This window comes from Manis javanica, chromosome 13 (assembly GCF_040802235.1).
Source record: "Manis javanica isolate MJ-LG chromosome 13, MJ_LKY, whole genome shotgun sequence".
NCBI classification, from domain to species: Eukaryota; Metazoa; Chordata; class Mammalia; order Pholidota; family Manidae; genus Manis; species Manis javanica.
In genome coordinates, this window is record NC_133168.1 from 62,067,484 (window position 1) to 62,089,461 (window position 21,978).

Sequence of the window (21,978 nt, forward strand, 5' to 3'; positions counted from 1 at the left end):
AGTTTTGCATATGATTCTGTCTTTGATCTACTTTGAAAGACATATCTTGAAAGCCCTATTCCTTATTACTATGATTATAATGTCTGTTGCAATTCTTGACCAAAGCCACAGACACCCCAATCAGAGTTAGGAATATTAGTTTGACAAGATTATTATTGTTATTTTTCACAGTTTTTTTAAAAGTATAACTTACATTGAAATACACAACTATGCTGTTTTGACACCTTCACACACTTACCAATATATAGAACATTCCTATTAATCCAGAAAATTCCCTGCTGTCCCTCTGGATCTAGTCATTCCCCCCCGACACTTAGAAAACCACATTTTAAAAAACACAGGTGATTTTGCCTCTGCCTTTTAAAAAATATGTCAGTTTGCATATTGGGGATATGCAGATATATACACAAAAACATGTATGTGTCCTATATATGTCCATTTATTTAGAAAGCATGCAAATATACCACTGCTAATCCACAGACATTAGTGTGGCTTAATTTCTTTTCTTGTTTTTTTTTTTTAAGAAAAGATAAATAGAATGTACTTATGAAAAAACAGTGTTTTCATTCAAAATCCACCCTAGCTAAATGTCTTAGTTACTGGGTGAGGGCACCCCGTTTGGAGATTTCTCTTTCAAGTTTGTACTTGCAGGGACCCACAGACACACCATAGTTTCTCTTGAGGTGCAGATTCTTTCTACAATTATAATAAATTGTGTGTTGAATGCATGTCAATTACAACTGTAGATTCTTCACCTCAGCCTCAGCTCTGTAGTTTGAGAACCAGGCTTTATCTGGTGTGAATGGAGTGCTTTTAGGAGCCCGTGTGCTGAATTTGCCCTCCTTTCTGTGTCAGCATTGAATCAGTGTGGTGGGATTGGGGCGCTGGGGTTGACGTAGGGGACAAGTTCGTGACAGGTGGTAGAGTGAGCAAGCAGGGAATCGAACAGTGGGAGGCCTCAGGATCCGTATCTCAAAAAGAGGCGACAAAATCATCAGATGTCAGTAATAAACATAATAGTGTAGCTGGGTTTCTTTGTCATGTGTTTCGAACGTAGATAATCTCACGGCTGCGCTGATGGTTTGGTATTTGCTCGCCCGCGTGCAGCACGCCCCCTCGGCAGGCTGACACTCCCTGGGCCTGGCTGCCGGCTCAGCATTCCTGTACTTGCCAGGGAGCTCCTAGCTCCAGGGGCGCCTGCCACTCATTTTACAACTCCTGTGACACTGCGGTTTGGTCACCAAAGACTTGAGCTCCCTCCTTGTTTTTCTAGCCAGCTATCTTTATTTTTTATTTTTTATTTTTTATTTTTTATGACAGAGGGTCTACCTTTGGATCTCAGAGCCCCTGGTGAGTATAGGCAGGTCATTTTCTTCCCCTGGCTCAGAATGGAGGCTGGCAGAGCAGTACCAATGGGAAGGATGGAAACACTTCCTGTGTAAAAGGCAGGGGCTGGAGCTCCACTGATGTGCCTCCACTGTTACGGTGACCATACTACGACCAACTGCTCTTTCAAGCTCCCCCTCTTCCACTTTGGTCAAGGAATTAAACAGTTATTTTTGAGGGCATGATTTAAATTCGTTTGTTGTGTTAAAAGAGACTTAAAGAAGTGATCAATCATTATAGGTGACATTGCCTTAGGATTTTGAATAAGTTAGAACCTTGTTAACAAATTCAAAACAAGCTTTGTAGTAATACATGAAGTATCTGCTTATTTTTCATGTCTGCGTAGAAGGTATTCCAACTGAAGAAATGAAAAATATTCTGGAGAAGGTATTATCAGAATGGAAGGATGTGTCTCAGCATTTGGAAGATCTGGCAAGAAAGATCCAGCTACAGGAAGATATAAATGCTTACTTTAAACAGCTTGATGATCTTGAAAAGACCATACAAACTAAGGAGGAGTGGGTAAAATGTACCCCCCTTTCAGAGTCTCCCCAGCAGTCCTTGCCGAGTTTGAAGGACTCCTGTCAGGTAAGGGGACAACCTTCCCAAACCTGAAAGAATCCTGTGTACGGTCCTGTATTTAAAGAAGATGCTACTTGTATCATAAACTTTAGGTTAATTCTGCTCTGATTAGCTTTCTGTGAAGCGTTTCATCTTCAGCAAGTTCTGTGACTGTATTTTTTTCTTTTCCATAGCGGGAACTGACAGACCTCCTAGGCCTCCACCCCAGAATTGAAACGGTGCGTGCAAGCTGTTCAGCCCTGAAGTCTTTACCTTCTGTTCCAGATTTTGTCCAGCAAGGCTTTGATAGCTTTCTGGGCCGCTACCAAGCTGTGCGACAGCATTTAGAGGATCGTCAGCAACAGCTACAGAATGGTAAACCGTGTTCCGATTTTTCTTAATCAGTGATCCTATCTCCTCTAATGGTTTGCCTTAATTGAAAAATTACTCCCAATATTTACACCTTTTGCACACTTGCTTGTTTTGTACCAGTCTCACTTTCTTTTCCTCTGCCCCTGCTACTGGTCCCGGTCTTAAACAATATTCAGACTATTTCCTGGACTTAGGCTTGTTTGTAAGATTGCTGACAGCTTTCATGTACTCTAAATTGTTCTAATAGGCTATAAGGATTTTTAAGGAGTTTTTTTTTAAAGGGTTCTGTTTCTCCCTACCCTTGAAGGAGGCCAGCCTACTACCATTACTAGTAGGGCTGTTCACTTACTTCTGTTTCCCCAATATGGTTTAAGTTTTAACAATACCATCTCTCCTCTTTAAAAAAAAAACATGTCCCTCTTTCAAAGTCTGAAAAATTTCAAAGACTTTTTACCTTTGGAATAAACCTACTTTTGGAAAGTTAACTACTGAAACTTCTGAGAAAATGTGCTTCATAAGTTACACTTTTTCTCCTTAGCTATTGTGTAAGTCAGGAATTGTATTATGTAAAGTTTCCGGGAGTACATGCTAAATAGCTATAACGTTAACCATGCCCTTACTTGTAGCAATTGCAGATTGTGTCATGAGTTAAAGAATCTGTATTTGTGCATGGTAAGCAAGTGCATCATGCTGCTTTTCTCCTGGAAAGGCATTTGGACACTATGCTTTTTGTTCATTGATTTCAGTTAACATAGAATGTGAAATAAATGTTTGAAAATACTGCTTTTTTCAATTCACTGGTATGAAATATGCTTTCATTTTTGACAATACTCAGTTTAAATGTTTCATTTCTTGAAAAAAACGTTTTAAATTTATTTTTTTTGTTTTTAGTTGTGGTGAGATACCCATAACATAAAATGTATCATTTTAGCCACTTATGTGTGGCTCAGTAGTGTTAAATCTATTCACATTATTGTAGAGCCAATCTTCAGAACTTTTTCATCTTGTAAAACTGTAACTTCCTGTATGCACTTCATAGCATCTCTCCATTTCCTCCACCTTCCAGCCTCTGGCAACCTCCATTCTACTTTCAGTTTCTATGTGTTTGACTCTTTTTGATGCCTCTTATAAGTGGAATCATACATTTTTTTGTATGTGACTGGTATTGTTTCACTTAGTGTAACATCTGCAAAGTTCATCCATGTGGGTAGCATGTGTCAGAAACTTCCTTTTTGAAGACCAAATAATATTCCAGTGACCACATTTTGTCCCTTCTGTTGATGGGCATTTGGGTTGTTTCCACCCTTTGGCTGTTGTGACTAATTCTGCCAGTTTTCATAGCTTTTGCTGCTAGTTGTTTTCGCCACTTTGTGCTTCAGACCAACTTATTTCCTTTCCACACAAGTGTTGCTTGTCTGCGACTTTACCTTAGTGGCTGAAGTAGCCATCATTCCAGCTGGCTTTGTGGTCATTATTTCTCAGCACCTGCGTCCACCACTCTGTAGATGGCAGTTTGTCTATAGGCTTGAGCTTAGTGGAAGACTGGTTGAAGGGATCTTGGTTTTCTTTTATTCTTTGTGTAGCTACTGGGGAAAAAAGAGGTTATATGAGACAGAAGAAACATTGTAGTGCCATTTTCAGAGAGACATTTCATCATGGTGAAATGAAGAAAAATGACAGCAGAATAGTTATGTTTCAGACATCAACATCCACAGGAATGAAGTCAGACTCTACGAAATGCCAATGGAATGATTTATTTTAGCAAGTAAAAAAGACCCTTTTTAATTTTAATTACAGAGTTTAACTTTTCATGTATTAGAATTCACCTATATGTAATTGTGTTAGGGTCCTAATAGTATTTTCTAAAAGAAAGTATTTTTAAATAAACAGAACTGAAGAGCCAGCCTGGATGTGCATATTTGGAAACATTGAAAACACTGAAAGATATGTTAAATGATTCAGAAAATAAGGCCCAGACATCTCTGAATGTCTTGAATGATTTTGCAAAGGTTGAGAAGGCCTTACAAGAAAAAAAGGTAATTCATACTTTGAATCTTAGAAGTCTAGGGTCATTTTTAATAGCTCACATCACTTATTTTGAAATGGTTTTTCAGCTACTTAAAAAATATTAGTCATTTATAGTCCAGATTGGTCAAAAAGTTCTTATATTTGATGATTATCAATATATTTGATGGAGGGATTTAGGTAAAAGAAAAAATAGTTATTTATTTTTAATAGAATAAAAATATATTTTCTCCTGCTAATGTAATTAGCCTAAAATTCTCAGCCTGTTCCTAATCTGCTAAAATATCTTTAAGAAAATGAAAAATACCTAGTGAATCAATACATTCTTCTTTTTCTATGTTGAATAAAAGTGCTTCCTGGGTCATTTAGGATCTTTGGCTCTGCACTCTTCCATCAGATGAAACCGGCCAGCCACTGCTCACTGCACACTTGGGCCTGGCTGGGTGTGGTTGGCCTGCTGAGTTTCAGTGTGGAGAATATATCATGTCCGGCCCATGTACAGCTCATGAAAGGAAAGCTCTGACTGTTTTGATTATGCTTTTTTTTCCATGATTATCTCAAAATAAATTTTTTCATTGAATGCTTTTGAAAAAAATGACTTTAGACTGCATATAGCCTTATTATGTCTGTACAAATTATTGTGCTTATTTTTAAATCTTTCAACATTTTTTCCTCAGGTCCTTGATGACATCCTTGAGAATCAAAAACCTGCATTATATAAACTTGCAGAAGAAACAAAAGCTTTGGAGAAAAATGTTTCTTCAGATGTCGAAAAAATGTACAAGCAAGAATTTGATGATATTCAAGGAAAGTGGAACAAACTAAAGGTCAAGATTTCCAAAGATAGGCATTTGCTGGAAGAAATTACCCCTAAACTCAGAGCTTTTGAGGTAAATCCAGAGGCCATTAGGAGTTCAAGTTTACTGCAGAGTAAAATAGTAATTGTCTTGTAAGACTTGAGTATCTCTTATATGAGTATTTTGCATTTCTTCTCGTCCTACATTTATTATGTACTGAAGTGGGGATTTCTAACTTGCTTGCCAAAATCGTATTTCCAATGTGCCAGAGAATACATGTATTTCCCTTTGCCTTGCAAAAAGGGCTTCTCGGTAGAGGTAAACTGGACCTCAAAGATAAGCGAAAATTGCTTAAAAATGGTCAAAATAATGTCTCAAAGTGTTGTGTGGGGATGAAGAGCTTGTATGATAATGCAGGCTGATGATTAACTTACAGCAATGACTTGGTTAGAGGGGTAAATGTTGCCAAGCTAGTAGCAGAGAGCTGAGTCCTAGATGCTAGTTTTTGAAGATTTTAAGCATTTGGAGTTGAAAAATCTAAACTAGGCCATTGACACACAGTGTCAGATTGAGAAAGCAGGCAGTCTGTGGGACATGAGAATTCAGAAGCAGGATCCTTGCTACATCTGAAAATGTCAACAGATGAAGCAGTGATAAAGTTTCAGAGGAAAGGATAAATGTAAGGACATAAGGAGAAAGTGGTAAAAGTCATTGTCAGGTGAGAGAGTCTGGATTTTAACAATTAACCTGTGAGGAAGATGGATAAGTAGAGGTATCAAACCCCTGGTTTGCTAATAAGAAAGGTTTGGATAAAAAAATAGATCAATCACACTCTCTTCCATATCCTCCCAAGGCCTCCTTACCTTGGTCTTTTGTGTTTTGTTATATTTTTTCCCTCTGATATATCCCAAGGTGCACTTCTAGAATAGTACCTGGCACATTGAAGACACTCAATACATATTTTTCAATGAATAAAATGAGATTAGTAATGGATTTAATTTTTGGAATTTTGTGTTTGGATTTAGAGTCCCAGAGAATACACACACACACACACACACACACACACATACACATATGTATATGTATATATGTGTGTGTGTGTGTGTGTATGAATTTGTGTAAAGGATATTAAAAAAGCAAAAAGATTGAAAATGAAAACTAAATTTATGAAAATGGTGTGTTTTCATAAACCAAAATCAGAGAACATGGTAGGAAAGGGGCTGATAGACTGTTAGGGATCAGTGTGAAGGGATCCAGAAAGATGAGACAAGAGAGGTGACCTCCGATCTTGGAGGGAAGTTCTTTGACCCTGGAACCAATGGCCAGTTCCAGTCGATGGCCAGGAGAATGAGATGGTGAGGGTTCTGTGTGGTAGGATGTAGTTTTCTCTAAGTGTAAGCTGCAGTTCTACACTGAGACCTCATTAGAATAAGCCATTAATTTTGATGAAGAGTGTTTTATAAGTAGCTTAATAATTTTGACTCGTTTAACTTTGTGATGGATCCACTTCACCTTCTCTGTCTTCAGATGTAATTCTTTCCAACTTAAAAAACCAGAATTACCTTTGTTTATGATTCTAAAATTTTTGGTTATGGTCCAAGCGCTGGATTATTAGTGTTTCTCAATCAAGGGTGATTTTGATCCCCAGAGGACATTTGTTAATGTTTAGATAGATTTTTGTTGGTTACAACTGAGGAAGAAGGGAGGGTGCTATTGGTATCTAGTGGGTAGAGGGCAAGGTATTAGCTAATGCACAGGACATCCCACAAACAAAATAATTTTCTGACCAAAATGTCAGTAGGGCCAAGGCTTAGCAAGGCTGGATTAAATATTTCCCATCTTCTCCAAAGATCATTGCTTTGTTTCCAAATTGTAATCTGAGATATAGTCAGGGGAATTCACAGGCAAAGGTTAACCCAAAAGTTCTTTTGACCCTTGAAAGTGAGTTTTAGGGTTAGCTAAAGGTGTGCCAGTATTTTCATATGGAATTTAAAGAGAATAACTATTCTTTCAAAACAGAAATGAGAGTCCTGTGGTTATAGTAATCCAGCACTAGGTTTTAGGGGGTTGTTTTTACTAATGGAATAAATCCAGGCACTTAAAGTGGCCAGTTGGAATGCATGCCAAATTTATGACCATAAAAAACATCCCACCTCAAATGTGTGGGTCTGGATATTTAGATTTTTTTTTGTTATTATGGTAGCAGATCTGTACTGTCCAGTTGTATTTTATTTACTTTTTATCTCCTAACTATAAGATTGTTGATAATATCTGTATTTACTAATTGTTCAACTTCTTCATTGAAATAAGTTTTTAATTCTAAAGAACACTTTTTCTCCTATATTTGCTGTGCTTTGAAGGCATTGCTTGTTAGTTAACTACTCACAATTTACTCAGGAGAGCTTTTCATCTTAACCCAAAGATAACTACAATAAATAATCATCTGTAGGTTAACAGTGTTTCTCTTTTTTTCAATGAGTTGATGCACAGCTTTTTAGAAACATTTAAATTCTCTTTATCTTTAAGGCATGAGGGTTTTGATACAATGCCAACTTATGATGGTGTTTCTTGGGAATGAAGTGGTTGACTTATTTATTTTTATTTATATAGGTCATACACAAAGATTGCTCATTGTGAAGAAATTGAATAATAGAGAAGTGTTTAGAGTGAACCCTTAGAGTTCCCTTTCTTCCTGATACCATTTCCTTTTCTGAAGGCAGCTAATAGTGACATTGGACCCCTGCTGGAGGTTAACATATTCAAAGTGAAAAAGAAAAGCTCGTGGATATTACTAATTCCAACCATTTTCTCCCACCATATTAGAAACAAGTGATATCAGAGCTCCATGAGGGACATTTAAACAGATAGTATGCAAATGTGTGAGCTTGGAGTATGTATCCTGCTACTGAAAATAATAATGCCTTTCATTGACAGAGCACATTTCAACTTTGAAAGTATTTTCATAGTTACGTGCTACTTTTTCCTATTATCCTACAATAGTTGTAGGGTGATCTTCTTATTTGCATCTTAGGTTTCTGTTATTGGAAAATAATGTCTTGGGATAGAGATTGACTGCTTACAAAGCTGTGGACATTCCACCAGATGGGGAGGGAGCAAAATAAAATGCCAAGAATTTAGCTGTCAACAAAATGTTGGGAGGTAGCTGTGTACTTTGGAATCTTATTGTCTTAAATCTAGAGTTACCAAATGTTAGATATCCTCCAACCTTAGCTCAGGGCTGGGCTGGGAGATGGGTTGTGATAGGGTCATAGGAGCTGTTTTGATGACCTTGCATTCCTATTCTGTGACCGAGCAGCAGATGTCCAGTCGAAGTGCTTACAAATCACTGCTTTTGTGTAGTGATGGTCATGAACAATTTTGGCCCTTCCAAACTAGACTATTTGATACTTTGGTATTCCAAACTACTGTATTAGTCATTTTACATTTTTTGAGAATTTGTGAGTATAAATAGGAAGGAGAAATGGGTGCTATAAATTAGCACTTACAGTTTAGTATTATTTTTGCATGTGAAATGACATGTTTGTTTTAGAAAGTTGCTAATAAAAGTTATTTTTTATTGCTTTAAGAGAACTGAGGTCCCCCCAAAGGAAGATAGAACTTTAGAAGTTATCCAATTTGAACATATATATTCCTCTGCAGAATGAATGTGGGGATATATATTCATGAAATGGGTGTGTGTATATATATATATATATATTGAATTCATATTCAATTGAATTCAGTATTGAGTTCAATTGAATATATATTGAATTCAATATTCATACCAATTCAACTGAATTGGTATGAATATACTTATATTCATTCTGCAAGTGGATGGAGGTGGAGAAAAAATGAAATATTCATTACTGTATATTAGAAACTCATAAATGCACCAGCTGAATGCTTTAAATGGGCAGAGACATACTTCCATGTGAACACTTTGGAATTCTTTGTGACCTCTTTGCCATGCAATTGACTTACAGATGAGCAGAATTCTGATGTTTTTTAAATGCACAGGAAGCATTTGATATAAATGGATAGAGACAATATTTTCCTTCCAGGAAAAGAGGGTATCCTGGCTGGCAGAGCAGGGCCTCCCAGCATCCACACTTACCTGCTCACATGTGGTAGCTAGAACTGATCTTAGTGCCTTCGTAACTCTCCCCACATGGTATCGCCACAGGGTAGGGCTGTCATGTGAGTCCGCTGCTACCAGGCATTTCTAAAGTCTGGGCCTTCCTTATTTGCTTGGCTTCCTTCTGCTGACTTGAATTCAGCCAGATCTCATCAGGAATATTATAAACAGTTGCTCTGGCAGTTACTTTTAGGCAGTGACATGGTAGGACAAGCATCGATGTAGGCACAGCAGTTGCGCACATTGCAGTGACTCTCTGCAAACATGTCCTCCCTCCGGCTGCTCACTCTTGGGACATCTCCGATGGGAATAAGCACTAGAACTTGGAGATGGTGGCTTTATGGGGTTCATCTTGGCAGTAAAACACTTGGTTTAGTGGATCTTAGTAATAAGAGCTACCAATTTTTTGCATGCCTGCCCTGTCCAGACTTTAACTCTGTTTTTCAGAACAACCAAGTGAGGTAGTTGTTACAATTCCTGTTTTATAGATGAGCTATAAGTTTATCAGTTCCTCAAGGCTTCATGTCTGGTAAAGTGCTTAACTTAGTATTCACACCATAGTCCTTCTCTTCATGGGGCACACTGCCTCCCAGAATGCAGGATGGTCCAGATTAGGTGCAGGAGTTTTAAAAATGAAAACAGCTTTTCAGATTCTTCTCACTTCCTTTTTGGATGGTCAATTGGTCTGTGTGGCCTGTCTGTGTCTGTTGGTTTCTTCTTTCTTTTTTCTGAGGTTAAAATGTACGAGAGAGCAGGAACAGGTGTGTGTGGACTGCATGTGCCCACCTGGGTCTGTGTGTGTGTGTGTCTGAGACAGGGAGGAAGGAAGGGGGTCGAGCTATAAAGCTCCATCTCACATGCCAAGGACTGGGATTGTTGAGGCCACGTGCTTTAGTCAAGGCTGATCGTGACCAAAATGGCCTTAGAATATAAATGCTTCCATATCACTGTCAAAAATTCTTGGCTCACAAGAGTATCAGTTTTCTTATTCAAAACTTGATTTAATGAATTCTGTGATTATCCCGCAGTAATGCTGCCTTGAATTCCTAAAAAGCCCAGCAGGGAGGTGAGCAGTGCAGTAAGTGGCAGCAAGTTAAATGGACAGAAAAAAAAGGTCTTACATGAACTCTAGAGATATATTCATGTTTTCTCCCATTCTGCACTTTCATCTTTTTGTACACTCCACCCCACCCTGCCCTGAGCAGCTTTCCCCCCAGCAGTCTTCTGTGATAAGGTCTTGGAATGCTAGAGCAACCCCAGAAGAAGAGATATGTTGCCCACTGAAAATAGTAAGAGCGAGAGAGTAGGGTGGGCCTGTGGGAAGAGTGACAGACAAGCTAAAGAGCAGAGGGGAAGGGAGCATGAAGCAAGCGCCCAGTGTGACCGAGAGGGCTTCCAGAGCTGTGTTTGGAGGAAAGGGCTGAGGGAGTGCCTGCGTAGGGTGAGGTCATGTTAATAGAGGAGGCAGAAAGGCCTGAACATACAAGCACTTTTTGCTTCCCATCTTCATTAGAGAATGGCCCTGCAAACATGCAGTATAGAATGGTCATTACTGAGAGTGCATTAGAGCCTCAGTTAGGAGTTAGGTGGAAAACTGCAGGTCCTTCAGAGGCCTAAATCTACATCTCAAGTAATGCAGGATTTTTACCCATAATCTCTAGGTCACATTACGCACCTTGTGAGAAATTACCAGAAAAATGGAGGTGGATAAATGTCCTAATTAAGGGGCAATGTAATTTTCTGAAAGCTAAGCTTCTAGAAGTAAGCTTGATGTCCATTCCTGCAAAGCTGTAGAAAAATGACCATCCAGGGATTTTATATGTGCTTAGGAAAGAAAGCGGTGGTCATCAGGTATCAACAGCAATACCACTCCTAAGCTATGCCCAGGCCCATTTCCTTTAAGTATTGCTTTCTTTTACTTATTTTTTTAAGAAAGGCTAGTAGACACAAAGATTATTAGACACAAAGATTCATAGTCTCACATTTCATGTACACTCATTTAATTCAAAATGCTTACAAAATTATCATTTTTGAAGTTTTGATTTCAGTAAAGTATTTGAGAATATCTTGTAACCTTATAAAAAGGAGGTGGAAAGGCAGTTAGTTAAATGCCAATATTATGTAGAAAGTTAGATGCTGGTATTATGTAGATTCCCATATTTTGAAAACTTAGTGCAAAGTTTGTTGATTAATGAATGACATGGTGTCCTCAAGGGGAACACTCAGGTAGGCACTGTCAGTGGCCTTATTTTTCAACTGGGAAAAAGCTTCAAAACCCAACAACAACAAAAAAATCCAATAGAAAAAGGATACTGCGTGGTCAGACTTACAGATGAGAGAAAGCTGGGAGGAATGGCTGATATGACAGTGGACAGACTAAACATGCAGATCATTTTGTTGGCTTTTTATTGTTATACTGTTGGTATTAATGTTGACATAACAAGGCAAAATTTAATGTTTATAAATATCAAGTCCTGAATTTGTTACAGAAGTGAATCAAGCAGTATGAGATAGGGGAAATGTAATTTTGGGATAGTTATGGAATTTTGGAGTTTTAGCTGACTGTTACATTGTGAAACATACATGTCTACAAACAAATAATAAAACAAAACAAAAGAAACAAGAAAGAAATAACACTACAGTAAGAAAAACAAAACAAACAATTGTAGGTGGTGTTTTGTGAGTGTGATACCTGTTTGTGAATTGTCAGTAAGGTTCCGTCCTGGCCCTTCATTCCAGCATTAGGAGAATACCAAGAGTTGGTTTAATGTAGCATATTTTAAGGATGTTAAAAAAATTGATGTAGTTTCCAGAGCAAGTTGATCAAAGTGGGGAGTGCCATACATGGCTATCATGTCCTAGAGACATTATGGAAGGAACTGGGAACGGTGAACTAGTGGAAGACTAAGGGAAGACATGGTGGCTGGCTTCAAGTCTGAAGGTCTTTCCTGAACAAAATAGTAAATTTATATCCATTCCTAGGGAAGCAAAGGATTGAAGAAGGCACAAGGAAACAAATTCAGCTCAACACAAGGGTAATGAACAAGTCAGACTGAGCAGTGATGGAATGGGAGGCCTTGAAAGGAAATGACCATTACTTTCCTTTAGTGTTGGACATCAAGTTGGACCTACTTAATCACATTCTTTAAGGCCCAGGTCCAATATTACCGCCTCTCTGAAGTCTCTTTCTTTCCGGAAAATGTTTCTTTCTGGAAAATGCTGGGGAGCACCATACACAATAACCCGATTAAGGCGGATGCCTCGTAAATGTTGGGGCAGGCATGTTGCTGGGCAGCAGACTGTCCTGTGGCCTCAGATAACAAGGCCTCCAGTACAGGAGTGAAGAACAATCTGTTGTATTTTCCACAATTCTACTTACTTATTCCTGCTTTGAGTAGCTAACTTTAGGATAAAATTTATTCTAAGTTATATGAGAACAAGAGATTTAACTGATCATACCTAGAAAAGCGTTTTTCCTGTAATTTGAATTTTTAATCATAGATAAATGCTCACATTTAAGCAAAATAGCTTGGTTTCCTGGACAGTATTTTGACATTTTTAGAGTGATCACCAAACTGTCATTTCTTGAGGATTTTAATCAATCACAAAGAAAATTGTTATTTTCAAGGTTGGAAGATTTTCAAAAGAAAATAAATGAAAATGATGCTATCAAAGTTTTGAAAAGTTGCCTTTTTCCAGTAACAATAGTTCTTGAGAGGCAGTGGGTTGAATGTCACTGAGTAATTTCCTCATTTGTTTTTGTGTTCGATTTAGGCTGATTCAAAAGTCATTGGGAAGTGGATGGCTGCTGTGAAAGACTTCTTAATGAAAGAGCAGGCTGTCCACGGAGATGCCGAGGGGCTGCAAAGACAACTGGACCAGTGTTCCGTGAGTTCTGCTGACTTAGGGAACCCACTGTAATAAGGAGCATTTTCTTCTTCTTTCTTTATTATTTGCTGCTATTATTAAAATTGTAAAAATATGACAGGACAATAAGGCTAGATAAAATATCTTTCATCCCAAACCTATTTTGACTTTATAGTTAATAAAAAATGATTATTCATATATATATATATATGGCCAGGGTTATAGAATTGTGCATAGAGAGAACAAGAGCAATTTCAGTTCATTAGGAGCTGCTATTTTATGTTACTATGACCATTTCAGTGTCATAGTTACCAATCTGTATTGCTCTTATTGTGCCACATGGTGAAGCTTGAAGAAAAACATTGAACAAACGAAGTTTGCCAGTAATACTGCTTGTGATTTATAGTTGGTGAAATCATTAGGCTTCTCTAAATTAATTAAAAGTATGATTCCCTGGGAGAGTTAAGTATTTCCAGTCTAATTTGGCAGATAGCTGTATGAAGCACTCAGGTGCAATGCTTTTCTCAAGGCTCACTGTTCCTTAAGTAGAATGCTGACTCCCAAGTAGTCTGTCCTTACAATATTTTCAGAGATACAAGCAGACAAATTATAATTAGGGCATCCACTTTGGTAGGAAGGAACTCAATATGGGCTTATTTTATGTGTTCAGGCATTTGTTAATGAAATGGAAACGGTTGAATCATCTCTGAAAGACATGAAAGAGATAGAGGCTAACCTTCGAAGCTGCCCAGTTGCTGGAATCAAAACCTGGGTGCAGACAAAACTCGCTGACTATCAAACCCAACTGGAGAAATGTAGCAAGGAGGTGAGTTTTTCAATGTTACTCAGTCGTTTTTAAGAGGTAGTATTGGATTTAATTGGGCTTAATTGAATTTAGAGTCCATTCAGTTTGAAAAATAGTGGTGTGCAGTAACTACATGCTGGTAGTAGCTTAGGACAAGAAGTGGAGAAGTGGATCTTTTTTAAATGAAGGGAGGGTGCTAATTATTCAGTTGACTCCTGAGTGGGAATGAGGTTGGTGTGTTCAGCAAAGAACAAGAAAGGCAGAGTAGCCAGAATAGAATAAAGAGGGGAGTATTGGGTTGGTAAGATTTGAGGTCAGAATGTAGGTGGGATGAATTGTATATGGCCTTCAAAGCAAGCATTTTGAATTTAGTTTCAAGTATAATTTCACACAGAAGGAGAGGGTTTGGGGCAAGGAAGTGATGTGTGGTAGATCTTTGAAGATTACTCTGACTTCCGTGTGGACAATTTGCCCTGGGAAAGCAAGAATGGAAACAGGGAGATTTTTTAAAAGAGGCTTTTGCAGTCTTAGAGAGAGAGGATGGCTCCTTGGGCTAGGAAGATAGTGGTGGAAGTCATGAGAAATGTTAAGTTTGGGGTGTATTTTGAAAATAGAGATGGGAGTCTAGTAATGGATTGGATGTGTGATATAAGAAAACAAATAGTCAAGGTTAGCTCAGGAGTTTTGCAAACTTCCACTTTGTGTGAATTGTGGTGCTTTTTACTGAAATGGTGTAGACTGAAGGAGGAGAAGCTTTTGTGGGAGTGGGTGAAATGATGATTTCCATTCTGGAAGGGTTAAATTGGAGATTATTAGCCATGCAAATGGAGCTCTTTAGCATTTACTGCTAGAAGGTGGAAGGGGCAGAGGCCAAGGATGCTCAGAAGGAAAGGTCAGCCAGAGGAGAAATGCCAGGAGGGTGTGAGGTCCCAGCGGCCAGGTGGGGAAGGCTTTTCATGCCCAAAGTGAGGATCGCTGTGGCCACTCAGAACTGAAAAGCAAGCTTCATATCTGACCAGATACGGACCTCAAGAAAAATAGTTTCATGGGTACTCGGGGGCTGGAGAAAGTCACACTGGAGAATGTCGAGGAAAGTATGGGAAGTGGGGAACTGGGACAAGTGTAACCAACATTGGGAAATTTCTCTATTCAAGGGAGCAGAGAAATGGGATGGTGGGGGATATGGGGATCCAAAGAGGTGTTTCTGTAATTCTTGAGATATTACAGGATATTTGCATGCCAAAAAGGAGGACCCCACTTAGAAGGAGAAAATAATGATGCAGAAGAGACAGAGAAAAGATAATTTATGAAGTGAGTTCTATGATTGTATGAGAGGGTGAGACCTACTCTCTCAGTGAAAGAATTGCTGTCAGGTCGTTTATCTACAGTAATGAAAGGAATGCAGCTGTGGGGACAGTGGGAATGTGGTGCAGATCTCTTCTGATCACTTCTGTTTTGTTAGTGAAATAAGAGTGAAGTTACAGATAGCTGAAGTGAGTGAGAAAGGGGTGAGAAATGAGAGGAGACAGTAGGGAATACAGGAATAGTCCACAGACAGTCCCATAGTTAGTACATAGCTTGTAATAGCATATTTTGTGGTCAATGTTTACATAGGAAAAATGTATATTTGCATCATTAGGTATTTTGTTTATTTTCATTGTTTTCCTCCAAATTCTTTATATTGAACATGTTAAAATGTAAAGATAAGTTGAAATATTGGTACAGGGTACAGCCATATACCCATTCCTAAATTTGCTAATGGCAGTGTTTTGGCACATTTGTTTTCTCTTTCTCCCCCACTCTTTTTACAAACATATGTGTACACACATACACATTTTTTTTGTTAAAAATGTACTCTTGACAGGAAGTTAAAACTAACATGACCCTTCACCCCTAAATACTTGAGCATGCTTCTCCATGAATCAGGACAATCTTCTATAACACCAAAATACTGTTATCTCATTTAAAGTAATTTTATAATATTTATTATTGGAGCCAAATGCAAATTTCTGTGTAATCTGATGGTTTGTGCTTGACTTTGTTGAGGTTCCAGGGGAAGTAAATAAGGAAAGTGGTTTGACAGTGCCAGTGAGTAACAAGGAAGGCAACAGCTGATAATTGCATATTTACATATAATATAAATACTTAAATCTATGTATGTTTGTATCTATCTTTACATATGTGTATGAGCTTTTTAAAGATAGATAGATAATAGATGATAGATAGATAAATAGATATTCCTTGGGTCCCACTTCCAGAAAATTCTCATATGGTGACTCAGAATTAATTGCAAATTACTGTTGATTCATGTATGAGAATAAATGTATGGGAAGTTTTAAGTCCTTGTCAAGGAGGCAACAGCATGTGTGAGAAATTGTCTTAGGCAGTCCAGACTATTCATAGTGTTTCATTAAGTACTGAGAAGGTTGAAGAAGTTTTGGACAAATGTAATGTTGCTCAGTTTTTATTTTCCTAAGTGAGGGTGGACATATAAAACCAACCAATAAATAAAAAGTCTATTTCATGTATTATATTCATGATACCATGAAAGGAATAATATTTTAAAGCCAAAAAATTGAAAGCATATAATCTCAGGGTAATTTGTTATAATTTTGAGTATTTTTTGAAAAGTTCACTGCACTGCTTTTTTTCCTCATTTTGCTGTGGATCCATGAAAATTGTATAGTTAGCTAGAGTCCAGAAACTACTAGTAAGGAGAAATTTCTGAAAGCGGGACCCAAGGAATTTATCTATCTATGTATCTATGTATCTATGTATCTATCTATCTCTCTGTCTGTCTATCTATCTATCTGTCTATCTATCTATTTGTCTATCTATCTATCTATCTATCCATTGATCTTTCTATCATCTATCTGTGTATCTATCTATCTATCCATCCATTTATCTATCTATCTATCTATCTATCTATCTATCTATCTATCTATCCATCTATCATCTATCTGTCTGTCTGTCTATCTATCTATCTATCTATCTATCTATCTATCTATCTATCTATCTATCTATCTATCCATCTATCCATCCATCCATCCATCCATTGATCCATCTATCCATCTGTCTATCCAGCCATTCATTGATCTATCTGTCCGTCCGTCCATCCATCCATCTATCTATCCATCTATCTATCTATCTATCTATCTATCTATCTATCTATCTATCTATCTATCTATCTATCTATCTATCTATCTATCCATCCATCCATCCATCCATCCATCAATCAATCATCTGTCTATCTTTACAAAGCTCAGGTTAACTGCTGGTCTGCAGGACCTGGGAATGAGAGCTGTGCATACAGCTGGTGGCAGAGTCCCAGAGCACCGTGTGGGACAGTGAAACCAAACCTCCTGTTGGGTCCTTGTCTGTATTTATGACTGTGATCCTGGAGAGTGGGAACAGGAAAGCTACCAGTATTCTCCTTTACTCTAGTGACAGCCATCCTGTTTCTGTTCTGGTCTTTGTGGGCAGGATAGCCCTGGCAAGGTGACCACACTGTGAAATTTAATTTGAGTAGTAGGTAGACTAGTGGGATGAGTACCAGATGATCTCTCTGGGGTGCGATTGCTCCCACTGTAGAAGTCACTGTGTGGATGGATGGAGGATCTCTAGGACATATTTTTAGGCTTCTCTTGAGTGTTTCAGTAAGTTGTTGAACTAAGTTCAGACAAATGAGTATTTTCAAATATAACTTTTATGTGTGTGAAATACACAACTACAGTAGATTATCAAAACCAGAAGTTTGTAGAGCAGTGTTTTATGAACATCTTTAATAGCACCCTCTTCTTTTCTGCTTTTAAAAGTGAAATCTTAATGGAAAATCCTGTTAAAAAGGATAAAATGGACATTTTGGTTGCTTCCAGGTTTTTTTTTCTGTAATAAAGAATGCTACAGTAAATTTCTTTGAAATATATGCTTTTATTGCTATAGGTTAGATTCCTTCCTTTGAGGTTATCCTGTCAAAAGTTAACATTTTCAAAATTATAATAGATATTTCTAGGTTAGACTAACATCCAAAATGTGATATGGAATCCCAGATACAATACTGCTTTCACTGAACATATTCCACAACTTTAGCATAAAATGTAGAGAGGATTTTTATCTGAATTTAAAACAGAAGACTTTTAGTGGAAAGTTATCACTGTGTTTTTAGATATTAGAAACCAGAAATTGACATTTAATGTACTAACATTCGTTTATTTGGCTGAATGGTTTTTCCATTCTAGATTGCTATTCAAAAGCGTAGGTTGTCTGAAAGTCAGGAAAAGGCGGTGAACCTGAAGAAGGACTTGGCAGAGATGCAGGAATGGATGGCACAGGCGGAAGAGGAATACCTGGAGAGGGATTTTGAATACAAGTCACCAGAGGAACTAGGGAGCGCTGTGGAGGAGATGAAGGTGCGTCTGGGCAGTTGGTGTCAGCACTTTGGGGTCTCTGCCTTCTTTAGCATCAGTCTGTCTATCAGTCTATATATTTGTCTGTCTATCTGTATATATATTTGTCTGTCTGTATCTATCTATCATCTATCTATCTATCTATCTATCTATCTATCTATCTATCTATCTATCTATCTATCTATGTATCTATCTATCTATGTATCTATCTATGTATCTATCTATGTATCTATCTATGTATCTATCTATCTATTTATCTATCTATCTATCTATCTATCTATCTATCTATCTATCTATCTATCTATCTACCTATCTATTTATCTATCTACCTATCTAATCAAGCACAACATGCACATAAAATATCTCATAGTGGGATTTCAAATTAAAACAGTGGAAGGGTAGCTGCTATGATATTAGTAGGGCAAGGTGGCTGAGCCACTTGTTCAGAATGGTGCATGACTCAAGTCCATGAAGACCCCTGAGACAGTGTCCCGCACTCGAACCTTGGGGAGTCACAGAGAATGACTCAAATTCAGTGGCATCTGTACCATTCACAGTGTTGCGCACCCATCAATGCTATTTCCAGAGTTTTTCAGGAAGGAGGAATTATTTTTCTTAAGGAACAAGAGTGACTTCCCAATTTTGTTGGGGTTTATTCTCCTTCATCAGATGTGTTCTTCCAGTTTATATGTGGGGTGTATGTGAATATCTGCATTTTGCTGGAGCATGTAAGCCTAGCAGTAGGAACATTGTCAAGGGATTTAATATTAGTTGGGGCCAGAGGATATATTTCCTGTAAAGTTATATTCCTGTGTCAATAGTCTTGAATGCCGTCTTTTTTATAGAATCAAAGAACTTGGCACCTTCCCCAAATTTCTAACATTGCCTCAAGTGTCCTTCAGGGTTCAAGCCAAAGGAGACAGTGTCTGAAAGGCTATTTTTTGAAAATGAGATTAAGCAACACTTTGAATGTTTTATGCCAAGTGGAACTTGCTTAGAAGTATAACTAAAGCAGAAATCTCTGTGCAGATGCTTAAAAAAAGGATTACATTTCATCAATGCGTTATTGTTTATGAGTCAAAGTAAACACTAGAGACTTTTACTGTAGCTGTAGTAGTTTCACTGTAACAGCTTTTTTTTTTTTAAAGCTTGCCTGCTTTGCTAAGAACCATCTTATTTCATTTATTCACTTCCTTTACATATGGCATTGTAGTTTTGTGGTTTCCTAAAGTCATTGGGGATGGAATTTAGAAAAATAAGATTAAAACCCTTGATTGGGCAACATTCTATTTATTTTTATTCTTCCAAACAACCATTAGGATTTTAAAAACCACTATACTTAATTACTTTACTGCAACCTAGGGACACTTAAAACCATTAAGCAGTAAAGAAAGCTAAAAGGGAAAGTAAAAAGCTTAGGTTGATTTTCCTGAATATGAGCCTTCATCCTAAGCACAGAAGGAGAATCAGGAAAGAAGCTATTTCTAGATCACATCTTGCCAGTAAAACTTTATCATCTTTGAAATTCTCTTAACTTTCAGAAGGATAGATATATGCCTATGTTTTAGGAGAAAAAAAAATGTTTAAATTGTTTTTAAATGATATCTTTACCATGGAGCACCTTAGTTTTTGTGAACATTTATTTATGACAGTATAATATGCTCAGATCTCCAGTGGTCAATTAAAATTCATTCACTTAGATTCTTATCATGGGCCCAGACTGTGGAAATACTTCATATTTGTAAACATAATTTAGGACAACTTAGGTATTAATATTGCTTGCTATTGATTGAAAGTATTTGGATGTGACTGTGTATGTTGGGGCATGTAATGAATGAAGTTTTATAGTTAGTATTCCTATTTCAAAAGCACTCTTTGTAGTGATTTCCTAAATAATGTGCCACTTAGATAGTTGGGATAATCTAGGTGTTTTAATTTTGGTTTAGTTATTAAAAGAAAAGAACCTGGTTACTAAGAAAGAGAGACGGTTTTCAAATTTATGCTTTCTTGGAACAGAGGGCGAAAGAGGACGTGTTGCAGAAGGAGGTAAGAGTGAAGATTCTCAAGGACAACATCAATTTATTAGCTGCAAAAGTGCCCTCTGGTGGCCAGGAATTGACATCGGAGCTGAACATCGTCCTGGAGAACTATCAACTTCTTTGTAACAGGATTCGAGGAAAGTGCCACACACTAGAGGTATGTTATTTTTTTAGTGGTGCATTTACTATAGTGTACTGACTATTTCCATAGCTTGGGAAAAAAAACCCTCCATTTTTCTTTTCAAATACATAAAAGATCATAAAGGGAAAATAGTCTTTGGATAAGAGGTTGATAAAAATCAAACAGGGTTTAAAAAAAAATAGATCAAGATCCTGCCTATAATTAGTGGCATGTTCTTGGGAAAGTCATTTCATATCTTTAGACTTCACTTTTTTTAATATATGAAATCAAGGTTTTCCTATTACAGATGATCTGTAGGGTCTGTTCCAATCCTAAAATTCTAGAACAAGTAACTATGAGCATCTCCTTTGTTTTATTTTGCCTGGCTAGTACACAGAGATGAATTGAAGTTTTTTATTTAAACTGGTGTGTCTGAAGTTAGAGGGCCACCTGAAGGAAAGAACTGGGAGGCAAGAACTTGAAAAACTGCTGGTATTTTGCTTGATTTTCTGCATAGCCATTGGAGGGACAAGAGATAGATGATCCTATGACTTTTTAAAATAAGTTTTTATTTGTTTGTTTTTACATTAGTGTGACTTCTCTTACATATTCCTGAAAAGAAGCACCTTATATTAAGAAGCATTTCAATTTATAGCAATTAAATTTAAATCCGGTTGACCCTAAAACAAATGATTGTATTGTGGTAAATCCTAAAATGGTAAACAATCATAATTGCACTATTTGAACCAAATTCACCTAATGCTTGTTTGTTCTGTATCTATTCTGTGCTTATATAAATATGTATATATCAGACTAGTTAAAAAGAAAGCTACAAGTCAGACAAAACCTCATTCTTTAATGTTGATATATTGTCTAACATAAAACACCTGAGGTTATCAATTTGAGAATTTAAAATCTCATACATGTAATATACAATATTATGTTGCCTAATCTTAAATCCTAGTGAATGATCTTGGAATTGAATTTTACTATGGTCTTGTCCATGTTTTCTTCTCTGTCATGACCACTCTTGATTTTGCTCTTTTTATATTTTCCTATTTATTTATAGCCAAAAAACAACTCATAATACGTTTATATGATGTATGGAGTCCTCAAATTATACCAAGCTAACAAAAGGCCATCATGTATTGTGTCTTTTCTTCAAGCTATTTTTATGACCCAGTGGTGACAATTTGAGAATGAGGAAAAAAAGAAATATTTTGAGGGTTTGGAATTGCTTTGAGAATTACTTTGCAATTAGTTTGAGAGATGAGAAGGAAAAAAGGCAAGAGAAAAATGAGATAGATAAAAGAGAAAAGATGAGGACTTGTTATCTTTGAAAGAAGAAATACAAAGAGAAAAAAAAGTTTAAAAATGGAAATTCTCTTAAAATTATTTCAGCAATTACCAAGGCATCTTGGGCAGAAATAGCCCAAATTTTTAACTCAGAATAAAAATGCCTTT

General features: G+C 37.2%; 1 protein-coding gene across 10 annotated transcripts in view; it reads left to right on the top strand.

The window, feature by feature from the left end:
* The window catches only part of UTRN (utrophin), a 454,961-nt gene that overhangs the window by 138,167 nt on the left and 294,816 nt on the right, over positions 1-21,978 (top strand). For all 10 annotated transcript variants that reach the window (XM_037022103.2, XM_073219702.1, XM_073219701.1 and 7 more), the window contains 8 exons: positions 1,733-1,974; positions 2,142-2,322; positions 4,210-4,355; positions 5,022-5,234; positions 13,051-13,164; positions 13,814-13,969; positions 18,187-18,357; positions 20,371-20,550. In XM_037022103.2, coding sequence (XP_036877998.2) covers positions 1,733-1,974; positions 2,142-2,322; positions 4,210-4,355; positions 5,022-5,234; positions 13,051-13,164; positions 13,814-13,969; positions 18,187-18,357; positions 20,371-20,550 — 1,403 coding nt within the window. The remainder of the gene's footprint in view (positions 1-1,732; positions 1,975-2,141; positions 2,323-4,209; positions 4,356-5,021; positions 5,235-13,050; positions 13,165-13,813; positions 13,970-18,186; positions 18,358-20,370; positions 20,551-21,978) is intronic.